General features: G+C 52.7%; 1 protein-coding gene across 4 annotated transcripts in view; it reads left to right on the forward strand.

The window, feature by feature from the left end:
• Positions 1–4728, forward strand: part of DISP3 (dispatched RND transporter family member 3) — a 42954-nt gene extending 38226 nt beyond the window's left edge. For 2 of the 4 annotated variants that reach the window (XM_016149397.2, XM_016149396.2), the window contains exons 18-21: positions 1201–1360; positions 1934–2047; positions 2468–2634; positions 3480–4728. In XM_016149397.2, coding sequence (XP_016004883.2) covers positions 1201–1360; positions 1934–2047; positions 2468–2634; positions 3480–3842 — 804 coding nt within the window. In that variant the 3' untranslated portion in view covers positions 3843–4728. Of the gene's footprint in view, positions 1–1200; positions 2048–2467; positions 2635–3479 lie in introns of those variants that run through there. The other 2 variants (XM_036228676.1, XM_036228672.1) reach the window with 2 other exon arrangements.
• Positions 4729–21431: the final 16703 nt, after the last annotated feature.

Below are 21431 nucleotides of genomic sequence, written 5' to 3' on the forward strand. Positions count from 1 at the left end.
GCTAATGCAGATACCAGTTCCAAGCCCAGGATGTTTTTTAAAATTGCAGTAAAATATACACGATGAATTGACCATCATAACCGTGTTTGAAGGATACAGATCAGTAATAAGTACATTCACATCGTTGTGCGGCCGTACCGCCATCCATCTCTTAACTTTTCATCTTCCCAGACCGAAAGCATTCACACTGAACACTAACGCCCCGCTCCCCTCCCCCACCCCAGGAGGCCACCATCCGCCTTTCTGTCTCTGTGAATCTGACAACTCTAGGTGCCTCATATAAGGGAAATCATACGGTGTTTGTCTTTTTGTGTCTGGCTCATTTCACTGAGCATAATGTCCTCCAGGTCCATCCATGTTGTAGCATTGGACAGGATTTCCTTCCCTTTTAAAGCCGAAGCCACAGACAGTTGCAGAGAGGAGAGAGTCCCTGCTCAGACTCCTCCGAAGGAAGTCACCTCCAAGCCGGCCCCCACGAACACTCAGACCCACACGTACACACAGACGCACTGTGGCCAGTTTGTGCTCAGGGAGAGCAGGATTGGGCCATGTACGTGAAAATTCCGAGGCACAGTGAGTGCCTGTCTCGTCACCATCCCCTGAAGAGCTCCTCTAGCAGGCCACTGTGACCCAGACATGCCATTCCCTCCTGGACCCACAGTCCAGCCAGGAGATGATGGGCAGGTTGTTGGGCAGTGACAAGAAACTGATTCACAGGCCAGAGTTTGGATCCCCTCCTGCTCAGGGGCATCATTGTCTGATCCTGCATTTGGCCACCTGGGAAGTTAATAGGTTTCTCTCAGTTCACTTCCTGCAGAGCCCAGAGGATACCCAAGATGGGAGAACCCTAGCGAGCCTTGGAGGATGAGGTGGCAGCCGGCTTGCAGGCAGAGGGAACAGCGTGTGCAGAAAGGGTGGGACGTGAGAGTGTGGGGGTCTCTGGGAGTTGAAGGGGGTTCTGTTAGGAAGGGCCAGGGACTTTGGAACTTGCTGCCTCTGTGAGAATCACACGTGCGCCCAGAGGCTGTTGAGAGGTCGTCTTGGACCGGCTCACCCTTCACCCCCCCACACACACACCACGCTCCGTTTGCAGGTGGCCAAGGACTGGCTGCATCTGTCCCAGAAGAGAGCAGCCTCAGCCTGGGAAGGGCGAGTGGGCCACCGCCGCCTGCCCGCCTCACTGGCTCATGTCCCCCACAGACCACGTACAAGGGCAAGTCCTCCTTCCAGACCTACTCAGACTACCTGCGCTGGGAGAGCTTCCTGCAGCAGCAGCTGCACACGTTCCCCGAGGGCTCTGCCCTGCGCCGAGGCTTCCAGACCTGCGAGCACTGGAAGCAGATCTTCATGGAGATCATAGGCGAGCGGCAGCCCGGCCCCTCACCCCGGGGATCCCGGCGGGGCGGACGGTGGCAGCAGGGGACGGAGAGGTGGCCAGGGCAGGAAGGGCCTGGCATGGCCAGGGTGAACCACACTGGCATCTTCTCAGTCCTGGCCAAGAGCCGTGGAGAAACCGGAATGACCCAGTAGCTGGGAACATCAAGCAGCGGCTGGCATTTGGGTCCCCTTCTGCTCGGGGGCATCTGGCCACATTCTCTGATCCTGAGTTCGGCCACCTGAAAAGAAACAGTAATGACCATTATGGCAGCTCAATGTCATTAGGAGCCCTTCTCGGTGCCAGGCCCTGGGCTGAGGGCCTGACCTGTGTCATCTCTTTAAACCAGACTTGCGGGAGCGGTGCTGTTATTGCCCCATTTTACAGGTGAAGAGATGGAGGCTCAGAGAAGTCAGGTGGCTTTCTCAGAGTGGCACAGCTAGCTGTGACCGTGCCCATCTGTGTGACCTCAGCGATCTCTGCACCGTGGGGGCGAGGGGAGGTTGCGGGCACCCTGCCGCGCGGCCCAGCTGAGGACCCTCTCCCCTCGCCTTGCAGGGGTGCAGAGCGCCCTGTACGGCCTGGCGCTCTCTTTGCTCATCTGCGTGGCCGCCGTGGCCGTGTTCACCACCCACGTGCTGCTCCTGCTGCCCGTTCTCCTGAGTATCTTGGGTACGTGGTCGAGGGCCGGCAACGGGCAGGGGACCTGCCGGCGGCCTCCCGTCAGCAGGTGTCTCTCAAACCTTAACTGACACATGTCCTCAGTGAAGGCTTCCTGACCACCCCACCCCACCCCCAGCAAAATGCCCCTCTGCTCAGCGCTGTCCGGATGGCAGTCATTCCTGCCCCACAAGTCTTTGCTCCCCGAGATGAGCCAGATATTGCTGGGAATAGCTTGCAGTCCAGTGATGTCTTGCTGTACCTGTCCCCATCCCCCAGCTCTCTCTGGCCCAGAGGTGGAGGCTCTACTCCAAACTTCACCCCATTCCCCAGGGGTCCTCTGATTTGCCCAGCATCCCTCCGAGACTGTGTGGGTGGGGCCAGGTCTGAGCTGCCTTCCCTGCCTTCCCTGCCTTCCCCTGCCCCCTGCAGGCATCGTCTGCCTCGTGGTGACCATCATGTACTGGAGTGGCTGGGAGATGGGCGCCGTGGAAGCCATCTCCCTGTCCATCCTCGTCGGCTCCTCCGTGGATTACTGCGTCCATCTGGTCGAGGGCTACCTGCTGGCTGGAGAGAACCTGCCTCCACACCAGGCTGAGGTGAGTGCCTTGTCTGCTCTGCCCATCCCAGTGAATTTTCTCCCACCGCAATGCAGCTGAGGAACCCCCAAGGACAGTTGGATGCCTCCAGTGCCTGAGCTGCAGTTTCCGGGGCTGATCTCCTAGGGGGATCAGGTCCCGAGGCAGCTCCTGCGAAAGCAGTGCCATGGGCCCCGGGAGGGTCCACTCCCCCAGCCTTCGTCTCCCTAAGTGAGCATGAGGGTTTGGGCCAGGCGATGTCCAAGGGCCTTTCTTGGCTCTCTGAGTCTGGGTCTCATTCTCCAGCCTGGGAAACAAGGCTGGGCCCTTCATTCGTGACCCTGACGCCACCAACTGGCCCACTGGCCCTCTGTAGCTTAGTGAGGACGCACCCATGACTCAGTGCCAAAACCAGCTCTGGGTCTCATAAAATTTATGGGATTTTTTTAGTTTGGAATTATATTGGTGTGAAAACATTCATAAATATGTAAATTAAATTATTTATACATTTAGCTGTTTTGGTCAAAAGAAGGAAATCAGTTCCAATCAGGGCTCCCATTTACAAGGGCCCACCAGGAAGATCAAACGCATCCTGGTCGTCATAGCAACATTTAACACACCCCCACTGTGTGCTGTCTGCTGCTGTAGGGGAGCCATTTCATCTTCACACCAACCCTGTGAAGTAGGTGCTATAATTATCCCATTGATGGAGGCAGAATTGGGGGCCTCCCAAGGGCCGGGCTGGCCTTGGGCAGGGGGTCCATGTTTAGCCAGGTCCGAGGCCCCATCCCAAGGCCTGGGCAGGGTGGGATCCCGCCGTCCCGTCAGGTCCCCTGGCCCCAGTTTCCACTCTGCCCCACCCCCAGGACGCCCACTCGCAGCGCCAGTGGCGGACGCTGGAGGCCGTGCGGCACGTGGGAGTGGCCATCGTCTCCAGCGCGCTCACCACGGTCATCGCCACGGTGCCCCTCTTCTTCTGCATCATCGCCCCATTCGCCAAGTTTGGCAAAATCGTCGCACTCAACACGGGCGTCTCCATCCTGTACACGCTCACGGTCAGCACGGCCCTGCTCGGCATCATGGCGCCCAGCTCCTTCACCCGGACTAGGACTTCCTTCCTCAAGGCCCTGGGCGCGGTGCTCCTGGCGGGGGCCCTGGGGCTGGGGGCCTGCCTGGCGCTCCTCAGGAGTGGCTATAAGATCCCCCTGCCCAGTGGGACCTCCCTATAGCCCTGGCACCGGGTCCCGACTTGCTCACTCTGGTCCTGTGGGTGGGGACGAGACGCATGTTCTCTGACCTCAGAGCCACTTGGTTTCCCCTGCTCAGCTCCAGCTAGTTTTGTTCCCAGGACCGGGCCGGAAGGCGCCCGGCAGTCCAGTGTCAGAGCTGACGCCCGTCCGTGTGGCCCACAACTGTCTTCACCACAATGCCAAGCCAGAGCTGGGTGGCGAAGCCGGCTGCCACCCACCCCACCGGGCTGCCGGCAGCTGCACGGGGCTGCCCCCGACAGCGTAAGAGGACAGCCCTCCGCCCACGCCCAGCCATCACGAGGTCAGGTTGTTTTATGGCGGGTCTCCCTCTGCCTGCCTCCGTGCTCACAGCACCTCTCTGGTACGGGTGTTGCATGGCCCCATTCGACAGGTGTGAGGCCCGAGGCACCAGGAGGTGAAGTGACTGACCTGTAGCTGGGTCAGTGGCAGAGCCAGAGCTACTTCCCGAGCCCCAGGCCTCCCGTGGGGCGTTTGCAGGAAGAGCAAGCACACTGGGTTCAAGGGCGGGGGTCTCGCACCCCTGCCCTCCTCCCTTCCCCTTCAGCTTTACCACAGCCAGTACTGGGTGGCCCCACGGTCCTCCTCAGGCCTTTTGGTCCTGACCTGGAAGGACAGAGGGACCAGCCTGGGGTTCTGCATGTCCTACCCTCAGCCCCAGCTTCAAGGGGCCCTTCTAAGACCCTCTCCGGGGGGCTGCGGGGCCCCAGCACAGCCGTCCTCAAAGAGCCCTCGTCTCCCCCACCTGATCCTGGGGGAGGAACTTGGGGGACAGGGCCAGGCCCTGGGAGGAGAGCTGGCCACGCCTGCTGCCTGCTCACAGCAGATGGTTCCTATTAAAGTGAAATGAAACTGCAAACCGCCGCCATTGACGCGCATTTTAAGCACCGCCGGCTTTATTATAGTCTTAAAATTGAACTAAGTAAGTGTTCACATGCTGCGCAACCAGATCCCGGCCCGAAGAGAGGGGCTGGCCTGGAAGGAGATGGAGGTGGGGAGGAGGGCGCCCGACCCGCTGGGGCCCAGGGCTGCAGAGTGCGCTGCCAGCCCAGAGCGAGGTTGGTGGCCCCGGGTAGCACTGCCGGAGTGGGGCTCGCTAGATGCTCCTTTCTCTAGGAGGCTCATCTGGCTCCTCGGTTGGGACATTTTTGCATGCTCTTGGTGGGCCTGCTGGTGCGCCAGGCACTGACCTTGCCCCCTGGGCTTTAGGAAGCTGGACACAGACTAAGCGGGGACTGAGCCCTGAGGGTGGGGAAAGATGCCATCGAGGGCGGTCTCCAGGTCAGCTCACCTGGCCACCTGTAAATGTTAACTGGGGGCTGGGGATGCGAGACAGTCGTGCAACACCGTGCCCCCTGCCCGGCGCGTGCCTGGCACCAAGGAGGCGCTCAGTGTTTCTCGAGGGAATGTCACACCTTTAGACCCACTGTCTGTGATAGAAACGGACACCGAACGAGCAGGGAGTGGTCCTCGTTGACACGCAGCGCCAACTGTGCCAGACGCTCTTCTCGGGCATTGCATGAGTCCGCGAGGGCGTGCCACAAACTGGGTGGCGTATGACAACAGAAATTGGTGCCCTCAGTTCTGGAGGCTGGAAGTCCAAAATCAAGGTGTTAGCGGGGTTGGTTCCTTCTGGAGGTTCTGAGGGAGAATATTCCACGCTTCTCTCCTGATTCCTGGTGACAGCCGGCATCCTTGGTCTGCCTTGGCTTGTGGGCCCATCGCTCCAATCTCTGCCTCCACCTTCACGTACCCCGCTTTACCTGTGCGGTTCGCATCGCCTTCCCTCTCGTGAGGCCACCAGTCATACTGGTTTAGCGCCCACCCGAATGACCTCGTCTTAACTAGATCATCTGGAGAGACATTCTCAGGTACCTGAGTTCAACATAATTCAGGGGACACAATTCAACCCAAAACGGTGTTCAACGTGGGTCAGCCCATTTATTCACTTCCAGGAGTAAGTGCCGTCATGCCTGTTTTACATACGGGGGAACCAAGGCTCCCAGAAATTACCCGGCTTGGGTCACGCGTGCAGGTGGAGCCAGACTGCCCCCACCCGCCTGCCCCAGGGTGTGCACTCACCAGTAATGTGTACGGCCTCTCGGAGAATTGTAACTAAGGGCGATGACAGTTACAGGAATGTCCAAGGTCGACCGATGGTCAAGTCAGGAAGTCTCTTCTTAGAAAATTTGGAGGGGAGGCCCTCGAATTTGTACATTGCTTTGCACTTCAGCATTTCTCTGTCAGCCTTGTATGAAACCTGGGCCTTTTGAGGCCCCACAAAGAGGGCTGTAGCTGGGGGGCAGGGGCTGCTTAGCACCACGCAGCTCTGAAGGGGCCGAGCAGGGGATCCAGGTGGCCCCATCTAGAGGCCCTTGGGGGATAGCGGGCATGACTGTGGGATTCCACCCTTCCCAAGGACTGCGTGTGAGGAGGCCGGGTGGGAGGGGCGGGACAGGGAGGGGGTGGCAAATGAACAAGACACTCCAGAACATGCTCAGAAAAAGGACTGCCATCTCCAAGTCCTTGTCCTGAGACCTTCCCAATAACCTAGTTTTAATGTGGAGGGGGTCATTTGCATATAATTTGCATGTAGTCCTAATAATGCCCATTTCCTTGCTTTGAAGAAACAGCCTCTCTCCCTTCCCCTTGGCCTCTATCTTTTCAGTGTTGTAGGGGTGTTGGGCAGGCACGTCAAGGGTGGAGGAGATCGGGCCCTGGTGTCACTGTTACCTCCTACTTGCCCCCAGGTAACTAGGGCTCCCCCGAATCAGTACGACCGTCGTGACCCTCATAACTCTTCTGTTAGCTGGATTCCCATCTTGCAGACAAGCACCCTGGGGCCCCCAGCAAACCTCCTGGCAGCTTTTCCTGGCCCAGGGCCCCTGCCGCACTCCGTCTCCCCACCATGCCAGGCTCACCCTCTGCAGATGGCATTTTCAGCTTCAGACCTTTCCTCATCAAAACTGGCCTGTCCTGGTCCCCTCGGGCCCTGTGTGGTGACTGCTCTGTCCAGCTCCCTGCCTGTGATGTTTTTCCTCCCAGGAGCCCGGGGCCGACAAGGATGGGAGAAGGATGTGGGTGACTATTTGGGAGCTCCGGGGAACTTCGGCCACATGCCTGGCTTCCCACTTGCCTACAAACAACGCAACCCCCCCCACACACACACACACACTTCATCTCGTTTGTGAATGTTGGCGCCACCAGGTCCCAGAGGCGCTAACTCCCATGAAGAGAGCCTTGACCTTCCTTTACGACTGATGCACAGCTCACGGCCTTCATGAGCTTTCGCTGTGCATTAATGAGGTGTACTTCATTACCTCGGCACAGCAGGTAGCCTGGGGTCTGCGAGGATGTATGGGCGTTCAGCGGGGCTAAAGAGGGTCAAAGGGACCCCTGTCACCTGCATAGGTTCCCAAGTCCCTGCTTCTCGCTCTCCTTCCCTTGGAAGCCAAGAGCTACCAATGACAGCCAGCTTTTTGGAAGTGCCTACCAGGTCCCAGGCCTTAGCCATGCATTCTCAGAATCCTTGTACCATTCCTGAGAAGGAAGGGAGGAATTTTGTCCTATGTTGCTGTTATGGAAATTGAAGCCCAGAGACATGAAGTAACTGGCCTGGGATCCCACAGCCTGTGAGTGACAGAGCTGAGATTCCCACTCAGGGCCGATGGCCCCTGAGTGCGTGCACTCTCTCCCCTACGGTCTCGGCTTGCAACCAGATTTGACTGGCAGAAACAGCCAGCCCCAGGCCGGCTGGGCGGCCAGGGTTCTCCCCTCAGTGGCAGTAACCCACCCACCCCCTACTCTGAGAGGGAGGAGCACCAGACCTAGAGTTGGGAGTCCAGGATCCGAGTCTTAGCTCGAGCCCTACGTGGGTGACCTTGAGCGAGCCACCAAACACTGATTTAATCCCTGGAAAATGGAGCAGGGGACAAAAAGGTGCCCAGAGCCCTGATTCCTTACACTGCTATGCTCCCAGCATTTGAGTCTCCGAAAATCAAACTATCCCCGATGCCCACCGCGAGTGGCCATTCTCCTGTGGGTGGATCTCTCTTGTTCTCATCATCGATCACATCCAAGAAGCAGGAGAGCGCCCACTGGAGATGTTGTCCATTCATTGTTTGTTCAAAGACTACTTACTGAGCACCTACTATGTGCCGGGCACTGTTCCAGGCCTCGGTGACACACGAGGACACATAAGAGTCCCTGGACCCTGACCTCAGGGACTTCATAGTCAAGGTGGGGAAAATTAATGAAAGAATCCCTCAAATATATAAACACAAACTAGAGGGCTGCGAGGGGGCAGAGTGAGGGTGAGATTTAAAGAGTGAGGATGTTTCCTTGCATCTAGAAAGTCGATCCCATCAGACACAAGCCTTCTTGAGCCAAAACACTACCTTCTGCAAGCTGATGTTAAGGCATAAAAGAAGGGATTTATTGTCTCTTAGGGAGGACAAGGCTGGAGCCTTCTCGAGGCAACATGCTGGGCCAGGAGAGAACATCTAGCCATCTCAGGAGCTTGGCACTCCTACCTCTAAGACCCCACAAAGTGACTCAAGGGATAAGCAAAGCATGCGAAGTGGCCCTCGGCATGAGATTCTCAGACCAGCCTTGGTCACTGCAGAGGAAGCTGCCCAGGAAGAACCCACTGTCTTTTTCTTCCTAGGGCCTTCAGAGGAGTTCAGAGCGGCCTTCACACCTGCTCCAACAGGCTAAATACTGTTGTCTTTGGCATTCAAGGCTCAGTGGAGTCCTGTGACAGGCCAACCAGTCCAAACGGACTTAAAATATAAGCCGAGGGTCCACGAGTCCACACACCACCACCCACACACAGCCTGGGGGAGTCTCAGGCTGATGAAGGGCCTAATGTCTGCCCAGCCCCACCCTTTAAGGCTGCCTGGGTTCACTCTGTGGCCTAGGTCTGCAGAAGGCAATGGGCCCAGGTAGCAGCAGCTGGTGGAGTGCACCTCCTGACCACAAGGAGGCGCTCCAGGCCCCCACAGCACACCTTCAAGGGTGGACTCGAAACCCTCATCCTCTTTCCAAACAATCTCTTTTTGGTTTCCTCCCCTTTAATCTGTCCCCAACAGAAGCCTGTTCTTCCGTCTTCTGGTCACTGCACCTTGATTTTTTTTTGAGGGCCCTACCCCACCCCAGACTGAGGTGCAGATGAAGCTAAGGCTACCCAGCCCGCCCACCAGGTGGGTAAGCACGTGACCCAGGCCTGACCAATCAGTGAATTCCATTTTCCTGGCCTGTAGTGATTGGTTGAAGGATGGACACCTGACTCAAATCAGTCCAATTAGTGTCTTCGCAGGGACTTGCTGGAAATATTGGGAAAGATGCACTGGCTTTTGACCAAAGCCTGTGAGAGGAAAGCCTGGAGCCTGCCTGGGAATGAGGCCGACGCAGAGGCCCACAGCCAAGGCCAAAAGACAGATTTTGCTGATATCACTTAAGCCTCCGGATCCAGCCATCCCTGAAACTAATGTTCTTAAACACGCCAATCAATTCCCTTTTTCCTTAAGCCACTTTGAGCAAGATTCTCTTTCACTAATCAAGAGTCTTAACGAAAAAGTTCCTCTGCCCGCCCACTTCACACGCCCTCTTAAAAGGCTTCCTTGTGGTCCTATCACTTACAAGTTAAAGTCTTTCACATGACATTCAAGGCCCATTGTGACCTGGCCCCAACCCCACTCCAGGCTCGTCTTCTAGGTCCTCCAGACATCCTGGGCTTTTCTCTTTCCTCAGACATTCCTCATCTCCCTGCTGGACTATGCACACAGGTGCCCCTCTCTCTTCCTTCGTTAACACCTGTCAAACTCTGATCCGTCCTCAGGGCTCAGCTCGGATGCCACACCCTCCACAAAAACTTCCTCTTCTCTCTCACGGTTCTTGGCTAGGACACAGGCCCTGCTAAAGTGAGCTGTGTCCACGCCCACCTCCCTGGCTGACCATGAGCACTCGAGAAAGGACAGGGTTGTGCCCACCCCCACAACTGACCAAGAAAACAACTTTATCTGAGGGGGCAGGGGCGCAACTACAATTAAGGGTTTTTTTAAAGCAGAATATCATTTTATGCCTATCCAATTCGTAAAAATCTAAACATTTGCTAACAATACACTGTTGACAAGGCTCTGGGGAACAGGCTTCCTTATGCATCACTGGTGGGGAGTACAGACTGGTTCGGCAGTCGTGGAGGATAATTTGGCAGTAAGAAACAAATCGCATAGTCCTTTCGATTCGGCAATCCCACTTCTGAAAGTTTATCCTGCATATAAACTTACGCTGGCCAAGTATGGAAGTCACTCACTGAAGCTTTGCCTGGAAGCCCCGAAACGTCCATCAACACAAAGGACTGATGAAATCAATCCAGTCCATTCAGACGATAGGATATTCTGCAGCTGTGAAACAAAAACGAAGACGCTTCTAAGTGCCGATGTGTGAAAAACCACCAAGCTGTATTAAATGGGGAGAAAACGTTGAAAAGTAGTGTATAAAATGTGCTCGCTTGTGTGTTTAAAGATGGATAGGTGAGAGAAGAGATGCTCATTTTTGCTTGTATTTCTATGCCCACACACACACAAAAACTAAAGCAGTGGTCACCTGTAGAAGTGGGGGTACTAGGTGGATGACGGACAGCGACGGGAGGAAAGCTTTCGTTATAAATCTTTTCGCACCCTCGAATTTTTTGACTGCAGGAGCGTATTACCTGGGTGAATTTTCTTTTAAGCCAGGTGGATATGCGGCTTTCATTTGCTCCTTCGAAAGCTCGCTCTGGCTGTGGGAGGAGAGTGGGGGAGGGTGGAGAGAGGCAGGGAGGACAGTGAGGAAGGAGGGAAGGGGTGCCCCTTCCGCCCAGAGAAGTTATTAATAAACGTCAGCTCAAGTCCTCTGCACCTGGCTCTGCTAGGAGCTGGCGGGGCCAGCAGCAGCCTTGCTGCTGCTTTCTCTGAGCAGAGACGTGACTGTCATCTGCTTTGTAGCCAGAGTTCTGATCAGGTCCCTTGGAGTGATCAGGAGTGTGGCGTCACCTCCTGCTGCCCTCTCACTTCCTTGTGGTCGAGCAGGCAGAGGGAACGCTTGGAAAGGGGGCTGCACAGGGTAATAGAAAGAGCTAGAATTGCGCCATGGGGTTGTGCTGGTGTGGAGTCACAGAAACTGAGGTTTGTTTCCTCATTTTGTTTCCATTAACTGAATTCGTGCAAGTCATTCGCTCTATCTTAACCCGTTTGCTCATCCATTTAATAGAATAATAATATTTATCATGCATGGTTGTGTTTTAAATAAACTAAATAAACTAATATATGCCAAAGACTTGGCCACAGCAGCACCTACTAAACCATCATCTCTACCATCATCACTGTTATAAAACAGACTTCTCCCAACTCAGGATGGCATTTATGTGCCTGTGGTTACAAAGCCTTTCAATAAATACGAAATACTTCCTCTTTGTCTAGTTTTTCTCCAGCTGTGGGGAGAATATGTTTTCCTGTCCTATCAATGCTGCCTCTGGCCATGTGACTCGTATTGTCCATTGGGATGTCAGCAAGAGTGAAGCAAGCAAAGTACCCGGAGGGACTTGCACCCTGAGCTTCTGCTTCTCCGTGGAAGAACGTGCCCCAAGGAGCCCACTGGTTCCAGGAGGCTGAGATGCATGTGGTACAGACTCGATCCAACCTAGAGCCTGGAGCTAAGCCCTTCTGGTCCTGCATAGCACAGGTCACCTGACTCCCAGCCGACATCAATACAATGATTATTGTTTTAAGCCACTGAGTTTGGAAGATATTTGTTCTCCAGCATTATTGCAGCAATCGCTGGCTGGAGCCTTCTCCGTGACTTCCAGAATAAAGTTGAAGGTCTTCCATACAGCATACAAGGCCCGTCGGGATCTCCCGATTTCCCTATTTTTATCTCAGACTACTGCCTCTGCTTTGCACTCTGGGCCTCAGCCAAACCAAACTCCTTCCAGTCCCGATACGGACAGTGCTGTGCGTCACCTCCCGGCCTTCGCACAGGCCGTTCTCTCTGCCTGAAACACTCCTCTCCCGACTGCACCCTCATAGCTCCTCCCAATCCTTCAGCTCTCAGCTTCCTCCAGGAAGCCTTTGCCGATCCCCGAGTCTCTGGGTTAGTTGTCCTGGGATGTGACCCCACAGCACTGGGTACGTCCTGTGCCTGTATTTTTAATGACCTCCTACTTGTCTCTCTTGCCCCGTGAAGGTGAAAATTAGGTATCCCTATTTCCTCGCGTATAGTATGTTCATTGGAAATATCTATCGACTGAATGAATTTCCTACCCCTCGAAGCCTCCACCTGCCTACCTGTAAAATGAGAAGTATCTCATCAGAAGTGGGGCTGAGCGATGCCCTTGCCTTGCTTCCCTGATGGGGGAGGACTTAGCAGGTATCTTTTAGTCTCCATACCCTCCTTGACTTCAGCCTCCTCTGCCTCTTCTCAAAGGGACTCCAGGTGAAGGAGGTGGATTATCAGCAGAAGACCAAGGGAACCTTTGTTCTGCACAAGTCTAGCTGATGGAGATGCTCCTTGTATTTATGTGACTTGTGTGGGCACAGAAAGGCTTCTGACCACGCTGTCCGCCGTCACTCTGCTCTGCCTACCAAGGGTACCTTCAGGTCAGATCTGCTTTGCCTTGGTGAGAACAGACAGAATTCCACAGGGATTCCAGGGAGGGAAGGAAGCTGAGAGGTCACTGAGTCCCTCCCACGTGGCTTCTCTCCACTCATGAAATGACTCGGTCCCCACACCCTCCCTGGAAGGCAGGTGCAACCCCATTTCACAGAGGAGAAAAGCGACATGCCCATTTTCATGCCTTAATGGGATTCTAACCCAGGCTGGTTGACTCCAAGCTCAGTTTCTACTGTCTCATTTCTGATTCCAGAACAATACTTGGCGGGCCTCAGTGGCGTAGGTAATTGTCAAAGGGACCGAGGGCATCAACGACACTAATACAATAAAAAGAGAGACTTCCTGAAATGTGCACGGCACGATGCGAATCTCAAGAGGCTGTCATTCAGCCTCTCACCAGTTCCTCACGACTTTGCAAGTCAGGCTGATTACCACCCCATTTCACAGAGGAGAAAACTGAGTCTCGGTAAGGTGAGGTGACTTATCCCAGAGTCTCACAGCAGACGGTGAAGCTGAGGCAAGACTCCTTCCAGCTTGTCCCCTGAATCACCGAATTCCAGAGATCCCTCTCACGGGCTCTGGGGCCCTGGTCACGGGGAGACGTTGACAAGTGTGGTACATTGGGACGCATCCTTTCCCCGTGGTGCGGGGACCGGACCAGCAGGGTGCCTGGGCTCCATCTGCAGCTGTGCGACCTTGTGCAAGCCACGCGACCTCTCTGAGCCTCGGTCTACCAGTTATTTACTGCCGCCCATCAAACCACCCCAGAATCGAGGGGCGTAAAGCAACCGCCATTATGTTTAGCTCATGATTCTGTGAGCTAATTAAATTAAACTGAGCTCATCCGGGTGGTTATTCTCATGCTATAGGGCCCCCATGTGTGTCTGCAGTCAGCTATAGCTTAGCTGGGTGCTTTTGCTTTGGAGGCTCTGCTGGCTGTCAGGCTGGGGGAGCAGGGGTCACAGGGCCACATGCCACTCAGCAGGCTTGTTCACAAGGCAGAGTCGGTGCTGCTGGAAATGAGTCGGAGGGCACGGCCTTCCTGTTATGGGTTAAACGTGTCTCCCCAGAGTCCATATATTGATGCTCTAACCTCGGTACATTGGAATGTGACCTTACTGGAAATATGGACTTTAAAAATGGTGATTAAGTCACAATGAGGCTGTTAGAATGGGTCCTAATCCAATCTCGCTGGTGTCCTTATAAGAAGAGATTGGGACACAGAGAGACACCAGGGACATGTCCACACGGAGGTATGGCCGTGTGAAGAGGCAGCCAGAGGGTGGCCTTCTGCGATCGAAGAAGAGAGACCTCAGAAGAAAGCAACCTACCGACACCTCACCCTTGGCCTTGGGCCTCCGGAACTGTGTGAATACAAATTTGTGTTGTTTTAGCCGCTCAGTCTGTGGTACCTTGTTATGGCGGCCCTAGCAAGTTAGTGCAACTGATGCCTTTGTAAAAGCGAAATTTGGACATAGACGCACGGAGAGGGAAGATGACAGAGAGACACACGCAGAGGCCACTGCTCGAGGACAGAGGGTCCGAGCAATGCGTCTTCAAGGCGAGGAATGCCAAAGACGGTCAGCAAGCCATCAGAAGCTGGAAAGAGGCGAGGAAGAGCCCTCCCCTGAGGGTTTCGGGAGGAACATGGACCAGCTGGCACCTTGATCTTGGACTTCCAACCTCTAGAACAGTGAGAGGATAAATTCCTGTTCTTTAAACCCCTCCCCCTCAATTGCGATGATGCTTCCTTAGGATGGCCCTAGGGAATGATTACTCCTCCTGAAGCCTGGGATCGGAATCCGCCCACTCACGTCTCCTGCAGTCTCCTGTCAGTCACAGGTCAGCCCCGAATCAAATGGTGGGACATAGGCCAGACCTCTGGATGGGAGTGGCTGCATGCAAAGTCATGTTGCAAAACGGCGGGGATGCAGGACGAATCATTATGGCCATTTTTGCAAACAATCAATCACACTTAATTACTCCATCCGTTTGAACAGGGCCCGTGATAGTGCCCAACTCAGTGTTCTGGCGAGGGGTCGCCGAGGCAATGTTTGTGAAGCACTTAGCACAGAGCAGGGCACGAAGTAAGGGCTCCCTAAATGCGACTGATGGTCTGCCAAATAGGTGTTTTTGAGGGCGGTGTCCTTATTTACTGAGCCCCAGCGTCTAGCACAGTGCCTGGCATCGAGTAGAAGTTCAGGAAGAGTCTAACGACTTCCAATTGGTTTGGTATAGAGAGTCCCTGCCTGCAAAGTGCCACTTCATGAAGATGCTCAGTCCACAGTGAAAGAGACGCCCCTTAAGCCAACAGCCTCATCCCTATGGCAGTTGCTGTGGAGAACACAAAAGCCACTCAAAGGCCAAGCTCACTCTCCCTGGCAAGCTGCTTCTCGGGCGCCTGCTCCTGTCTCCTGGGCCAGACAGAGGCAGCGACCCACAAGGGAGAGGGCATGGCCACCTCCCACCCCGAGCCCGTCAGAGCTCGCTCAGAGGCAGGTCAGCTCCTCCAAGCTCACTACTCTGCCCCGTCCTCCTCCCCAGATTGTCACCGATGCGCAGATGAGTCATAGATACACAAGCTCTTTGCAGCATCCCTAATCGTTCCTAACACCAAAGACATCTGGGTAACTGAGGATTTCAAGCCGTCAAGCTGAGGGGAGCAGGGGTCACAGGGCCAAGTGTCACTCGCCAGGCTCATTCACGAAGCAGCATCAGGGTTCCTGGAGGATGAGTGGGGGTGCACAGGGCCTCCCGTTATGGGCTGTTCGAGCCTCCTGCCATGGGTGGAATCCCAGAAGACGGGCTTATCAAGCTTCATTTTAGAAAAAGAGAGAAAGCGAGGGTGGAGGGGAGAGGAAGGACACACGCCCTCGCCAGCACAAAAATGCAATTTGTAAAACGAAAATCTGGTGTGACATTCAACTAAATTAACAATTTATAGATAATTCGCAATGCTCATATCATTAAGCAAATGCACTTTAAATTGATTTCAAATTAGTGGGCTAATGATTTCCCCCAGGTCTACTGTCTGCCAGCCCCCAGCACAGCATTTTTAATAAGAGATAGGTGTGCAATAACAGCCTCTTTATTCCATAATTGAAGCCATAATTGAACTTGAGGTCACATCCAAGGGCCCTATTGATCTACATAGAGAGGGAAAGTGCTGACAGTGACCATCTCGAGGCTGGAGGAGAGGGGTGGGCCGGGGCGGGGGAGGGGGAATCCTGCAGCCGCGGCAGGTTCGGAGATCGCTTCCTGTATGACCTGCAGGTAGTCTGGATGGCTGATGGGGAAGTTACATAACCTTGGGCCAAGCAGAGCTCTCAATCCCAGTCCTGCGAGGGCTCCCTAAAGACGCGCAAAGGATCCGCGTGGTCGACCACCCGATATTTCCAAAGCCCTAGAGTGAATACTGCACCCTCTCTTGTCTCTCCGTGCCTCCCACACTCCTCACGCTCCAGGCCCAGGGAATCCGAGCCACGGGACACCATGAATGTGTTCCGCTCCCCCTCCCTTCTCACCCTAAGTTTTCGATCTTTTATCTTATTATAGTTTCAAGTACACAGTGCATGGGTTAGACATTTATATAGTTTATAGAATGATCCCCCCTAACTGCTCTTTCTCTCCTCTGGCGCGTCGCCTCGCCATTACAGTAATGCTGACTGCAATCCTTATGCTGTGCTCCCCATCCCCGTGACCACCTATCGACTATTAACCTCGACCTAGCCCAGAGCAACCCAACCCCAACTCAGAAAGGTAAGGTGGAAGGTCTTTGGTTCTTGGTGGAAGGTCTTTCTTTGGTTCTTGTTGGCATAGCCGTGACCGCTTTCATTTCATGAATCAAAAACCATTCCCTTCTCTATTGCTGTCTCTGAAGAGACTGTAAGAACCTTTGGCTTCATCTCAAGAGAACATCGGAGCCTCGTTTTATTCTGTGCCAGTCATTTTGGCTGTTCCGAATCCAGAGATCTTTTCTCCGAAGAGCATCCCAGGCAGGTGAAAGCAGGAGGAGAAGCAGAGAGGGAGAGAGGTCCAGAGAAAGGAGTGAGGAGAATGATAGAGACCTAGTGTTAAAAAATAAATAAATAAAAAATAAAAAAGAAAGGAGAGGGGAAGAGATGGGGAGGGGGAGAGAAAGAGGTTGAGTGATTTCGCGGAGGAGTGAATGTGCCATGGGAAGTCTCGTGGCCCCGAGGTCAGAGAGAACGGCCAGGGAAGTGAGGCAGACTGAGGGCACCGGGTCTCTCCATAAATGCATCGGTGTTTAGGACGATCTGTAAAACGTTCCATGTGTGTCCTCGAGATCGTCGAGCTAGCTATAGTACGGTCAAACCTGAACCCTAAAATTATCTCACAACTGTACGTTAGCAGTAGATACAACACTCCCAAATTTCAAAATATCTGGAGAAAAGGCAAAAAAAACAGAAGCACAGTGGGCAGAGAAGCTGGCTCTTCCCCTGCTGCCTGTATCCCTCCAGCTCTCGGATCATAAAGCTCCTGGCGGATTTTTAATTGGCCTTGAGTGTGTGGAGCTTCCAGGATTCCTCCATGGCACTCGGGGTAAATACCATGCTCCTGGCTCTTCTTGGCTGAATTCTTCTCTCAGACACGTTGTAGCTGGGGAGTGTGGAGGAAGAAGGGAAGGTTATTCATTCTAAACTCAGCATCATCTCATTCAGATTTCATTACAGGAGTCAGTCATGGTGATAACCGAAGGGAAGAAAGGTCTGAGGGAAGAATGTTTCTGGTTTCCAGGAAGAGGTTAGTAGGGAATAGTCATTTAATCAATATCGATCAATAAAGTGTTCCAGAAAAATTTAAAGCCGCATTATTTAAACAAACCTTCCCCGGAACATCGCTTCCGTTGATCAAGAGAATGTAGAAAAGGCAAAATAAAAAAAAAAAAAAAAAAAAAGGAATTGTTTAAAAAAAAAATGTAAATTGATACAACCACTTTGGAAACATATGTGTATGCTATTATCGGCAATCGTACTCCTGGACACACACACACACACACACACACACACACACACACATTTTAAGGTGTATACTTAAGATTTGTGTACTTTATATAAATTATGCCTCAAAATTTTAAACAAATATTTTTAAATGGTCACTCCGTCACTTCTGAATTTTAATCATCTTCTGGCATTCATTTCTCAAGGGCCATAAGATTCACAGAGATCGTGCTCTATTTCCCGTCTTGAGGGAAATGGGAACGCATCTGCCCATTGTGCAAATGAGGATACGAGGGCGTGGAGTCCTCGGGCAGAGGAATCACTACAGACCACGTGGTCTAAGGCCAGACTGGCAGGTGTCATGGTGCGTGGAGACTGTGAGTCGTGACCTGTGGCACCTCTGTCCTTTCTCATGGCATTGCTGATGCGGCTCACACTGCCTGAGGCTGGGCATGCTTTCCGGAGCTCCCCAAACGGCTGGTCATCCCATAGCCCTGCCACTCTCTCCCTGGAGCAGGGTAGCACGGCTGTAGCAGCAGCTCCTAGATGAACTTCAAGAGGTGCCGAGTGAGAACTGAGCTACAGTTCAGCTTTGCGGTTTCCAGCAGGTATCTTCGCGGTGTGACCCAAATACGGGCAGGGCACGGTGAGTGGCCACGTGCCGCCGGGCGCCTCCCCGAGGCTGTTTCAGAACCTCGGACAGAGGCGCACCTCACGCGGCCGGTCCTATTATTTCAGCACCGGGGGCAGAGACTCGTGCATTAAATCAGTGTGGAAACAGACTGGGTTGGCACAACGTATTTGCGGAAAGCAATCTTCCCATGGTTTGCTATTTACACACAACGGTACCGCTTCCAGCTTTGTATAGCAAATTAAATTCTGACAGCATTAAAAGTGTACGGGCGATGAAAAGATTGGTTTGGAAAACACCTAACGTTTACCTTCCTTCCACTTCCGCCTCCTTCCTCCAATCCAGGTATTTCCCAAGGGATTCACACATCACGGAATGCGCAGGTAAATTGGGTTTCTCATATTTAGAATCATCAGCGGAGTACACGGGTAGAAAAACGGAACCCCTGGGACCAAACTTATTTTCCGTCTGAAACTTAGAAGCAACAATATCTTCCTCACTGGGAGAGCGAAAAGGGAGGTTATTTAGAAATCTTTCTTTTAAAATATATGAGTAGCTGAATGAATTAATTCATTCATTCAGCTATTATTTATCAAAAGCCTATTGTGTGCCAGACCTTGTGCTAAGCACTGGAAATACAGTGATGAGCTAAATAAATTCCCTGCTCTGCTGTAGTTTATGTTCTATTCGGTTAGTTCATTGTAAGTTCTATGAAGAAAATAAATAGAGTAATGGACTGTGGAGCGACTGGGTGATGACTATGCTAGCTAGAATTGTGAGGGACAGCAGCTCCGAAGAGGCGATGTTTGAGTTGAGACTTGAACCATGAGAAGGGGCCAGACCTGTGAAGATCTAGCAGGAATCCTTTCCAGGGAAGAGATGCAGCAACTGCAAAGGTGCCGAGATGGGGAAAACAACGTGGCGAGTTCAAAGGATGAAAAGGAGGCCAGCGTGACTGGAGCGGAGGGCGTGAGAGGAAGACGTGGAGGGAATACATCTGGAGAAGTAGGAAGGGACCTGAGGATGTGGGCCTCGCGGGCCATATAAGGAGTTTGGGTCTTACGCACAGGGGATATATAATCAGATTTATGTGCAAAACAATCTACATGTTTAGCAGCTTTGTGGAGAATGGACCGGGGAGACGGGAATGGAAGTTGGAAGACCGAGTTAAGCTGTCGCAGTGGTCCGCAGAGACACGATGGCCATGATAACTCCTCCTCGCCTCCCACCACATGCAATTTTATCTCCAAAATTAAGGATGCATTCCCCTGAGTCACCCAAGCTCCCTCTTCCAGTCCCTCTTATAACCAATGCCATACATACATAAAATATTAAGAGAACATGCACAAGGTCACATATTATGGCTTATTTACTGTCGAAAGAATAAAAGAATCATGGTTTCGGAGCCACCTGGCTCATTTAGAAATAGGATCTATTGCTTATTTTATGCCAGTTCTTATCAAACTCTTTCAATTTATGGGCAACCACTTGGCGGGAAAGGGCACGCAGAGCACTTAATCCACTCCTCACGGCTCATCGTCTGAGAAACAAACACCACCCCAGCCAGTGGGGGGTATGGACTCGTGCAAATAGGATGCTGATGGAGAGACTATACACTATCCATTATGCAGCGAACAGAAACGTCAATACAGACAATATTTAAAACATCAATCCGACAGGTATATCACTTCCCATGCCAACCAGAAGACGCAGGGAGACCACAAATGCACAGTGTGCAAGCCCGTGCTCTGCCCGGCTAGGCTCACCAGCCACAAGTGTCTTGGGAATTTGTACCCAATATGACTGCCAGGAAGGGAACAAACGGAACAATGAGAAGAGAAACAAAGATCACTCGGCTTAGCGTCAGGGCGCCTGGAACTTGGTCTTACCTCGCCCACTAACTCACTCAAGGATGTCAGGCAAATCCATTCCTCTCCTCGGGCCTCTTTTCTCCCAACTGTATAATGAGGGAGTTTGTTTGAACTCCATGATCCTCCAGCCCCCGCACACTGTAAATCTGTAAATGGCTCTAGGACCTACATTTCCCACATTCTTCTTGTACATCCTGTGGACCTCCCCAAACCCTGAAAAAAATTAGTGAAAACATGTATCAGTGTGCCCATTTTTCAGGATGGGAAAACTGAGACCTTGAAGTCACAGAGACTAATAACAAATTTCCATACAAACTGAGCTAGCAAAGGCTTTGACTCCATTACAACGCACCCAGGTAAATCCTAACCCTCACAGAGAGAGTTGAAGGCTGACAGGGACTTACTCGCCGCACTCTCCCGGCTTCCCCTGGAAGCCCCTGCTGAAACCTGGCTCTCCTGCAGCCTTTCTGGTTACCATCAAGAAGTGTACTGGAACTGTGAAGATGTCTGTGCTCTACACAGTCTCTCTGTATTGCTATTTCATTTTCAAGGCCACTGGCAAATCCCGTCATGGCCAGGCCCTTGCACTGGGCTCATAATTGGAATCTGTTCAGCTCATTAGCATGGGGAAGAGGAGGAAGACACTCCAGACTTTATTCACCGGTCCTGATTTAGTAGGTGTTCCCTTTGCAGCTCCTGGGCCTTGGAGGAATCTGTGACCCGCCTGCCTGTGTGTGCCTGTGTTTGTTATGGAAATTACCACTCACCCATACATATAAATCTGCAAGAGGGCTTCTTGTCATTTCTAGCAGTTCCAGAGGCTGCACCAAGAGAAGCCTGGGCATAGCTCCGGCTGTTTTGGAGATGCCGAGTCCACCATCTTTATGCTAACATCGGGGAATGTTGACCACCCAGAGAGCTCATGTAATAGTTTCCAGCCATCAAGAGTTTGCAGTGTGCCCAGCACTGCACCCAGGGTGTCCCATGCACCATCTCATCTGAGCCTCACAATAACCCCATGATCTCTATATGTAAGAGGAGCATACTGAGGCTAGGAGAGATTTAAATAACTTGCTCAATATCATAGCAATGAAAACCAACTACCCTTATTTACCCAGCTTCAAGATCATCTCCACAATTCTTGGATTCTTTGGATGATAAAATCACAGTTAAAGGAGAGGAATGAATGGTGGCGATCTACTCCGTGGAAGGTGGGGACTCCCCAAAGCAGTCTCCCATTATTCCCCACATGGAAGACATTCTGCCTCCTTCTGGAGGAAATTTCTCTCCCACAGAAGGAGCCTTTGGGCTCAAAATCTTGGCCCTTTCACTTTGTGATAAAATCATCAAAATCTCTCTCTCTCTCTCTCTCTCTCTCTCTCTCTCTCTCTCTCTCTCTCTCATTAAGAATTCTTTCAGTTGTGTCGGAAACATGAAC

This window comes from Rousettus aegyptiacus, unplaced genomic scaffold, assembly GCF_014176215.1.
Source record: "Rousettus aegyptiacus isolate mRouAeg1 unplaced genomic scaffold, mRouAeg1.p scaffold_m13_p_1, whole genome shotgun sequence".
Lineage (NCBI taxonomy): Eukaryota > Metazoa > Chordata > Mammalia > Chiroptera > Pteropodidae > Rousettus > Rousettus aegyptiacus.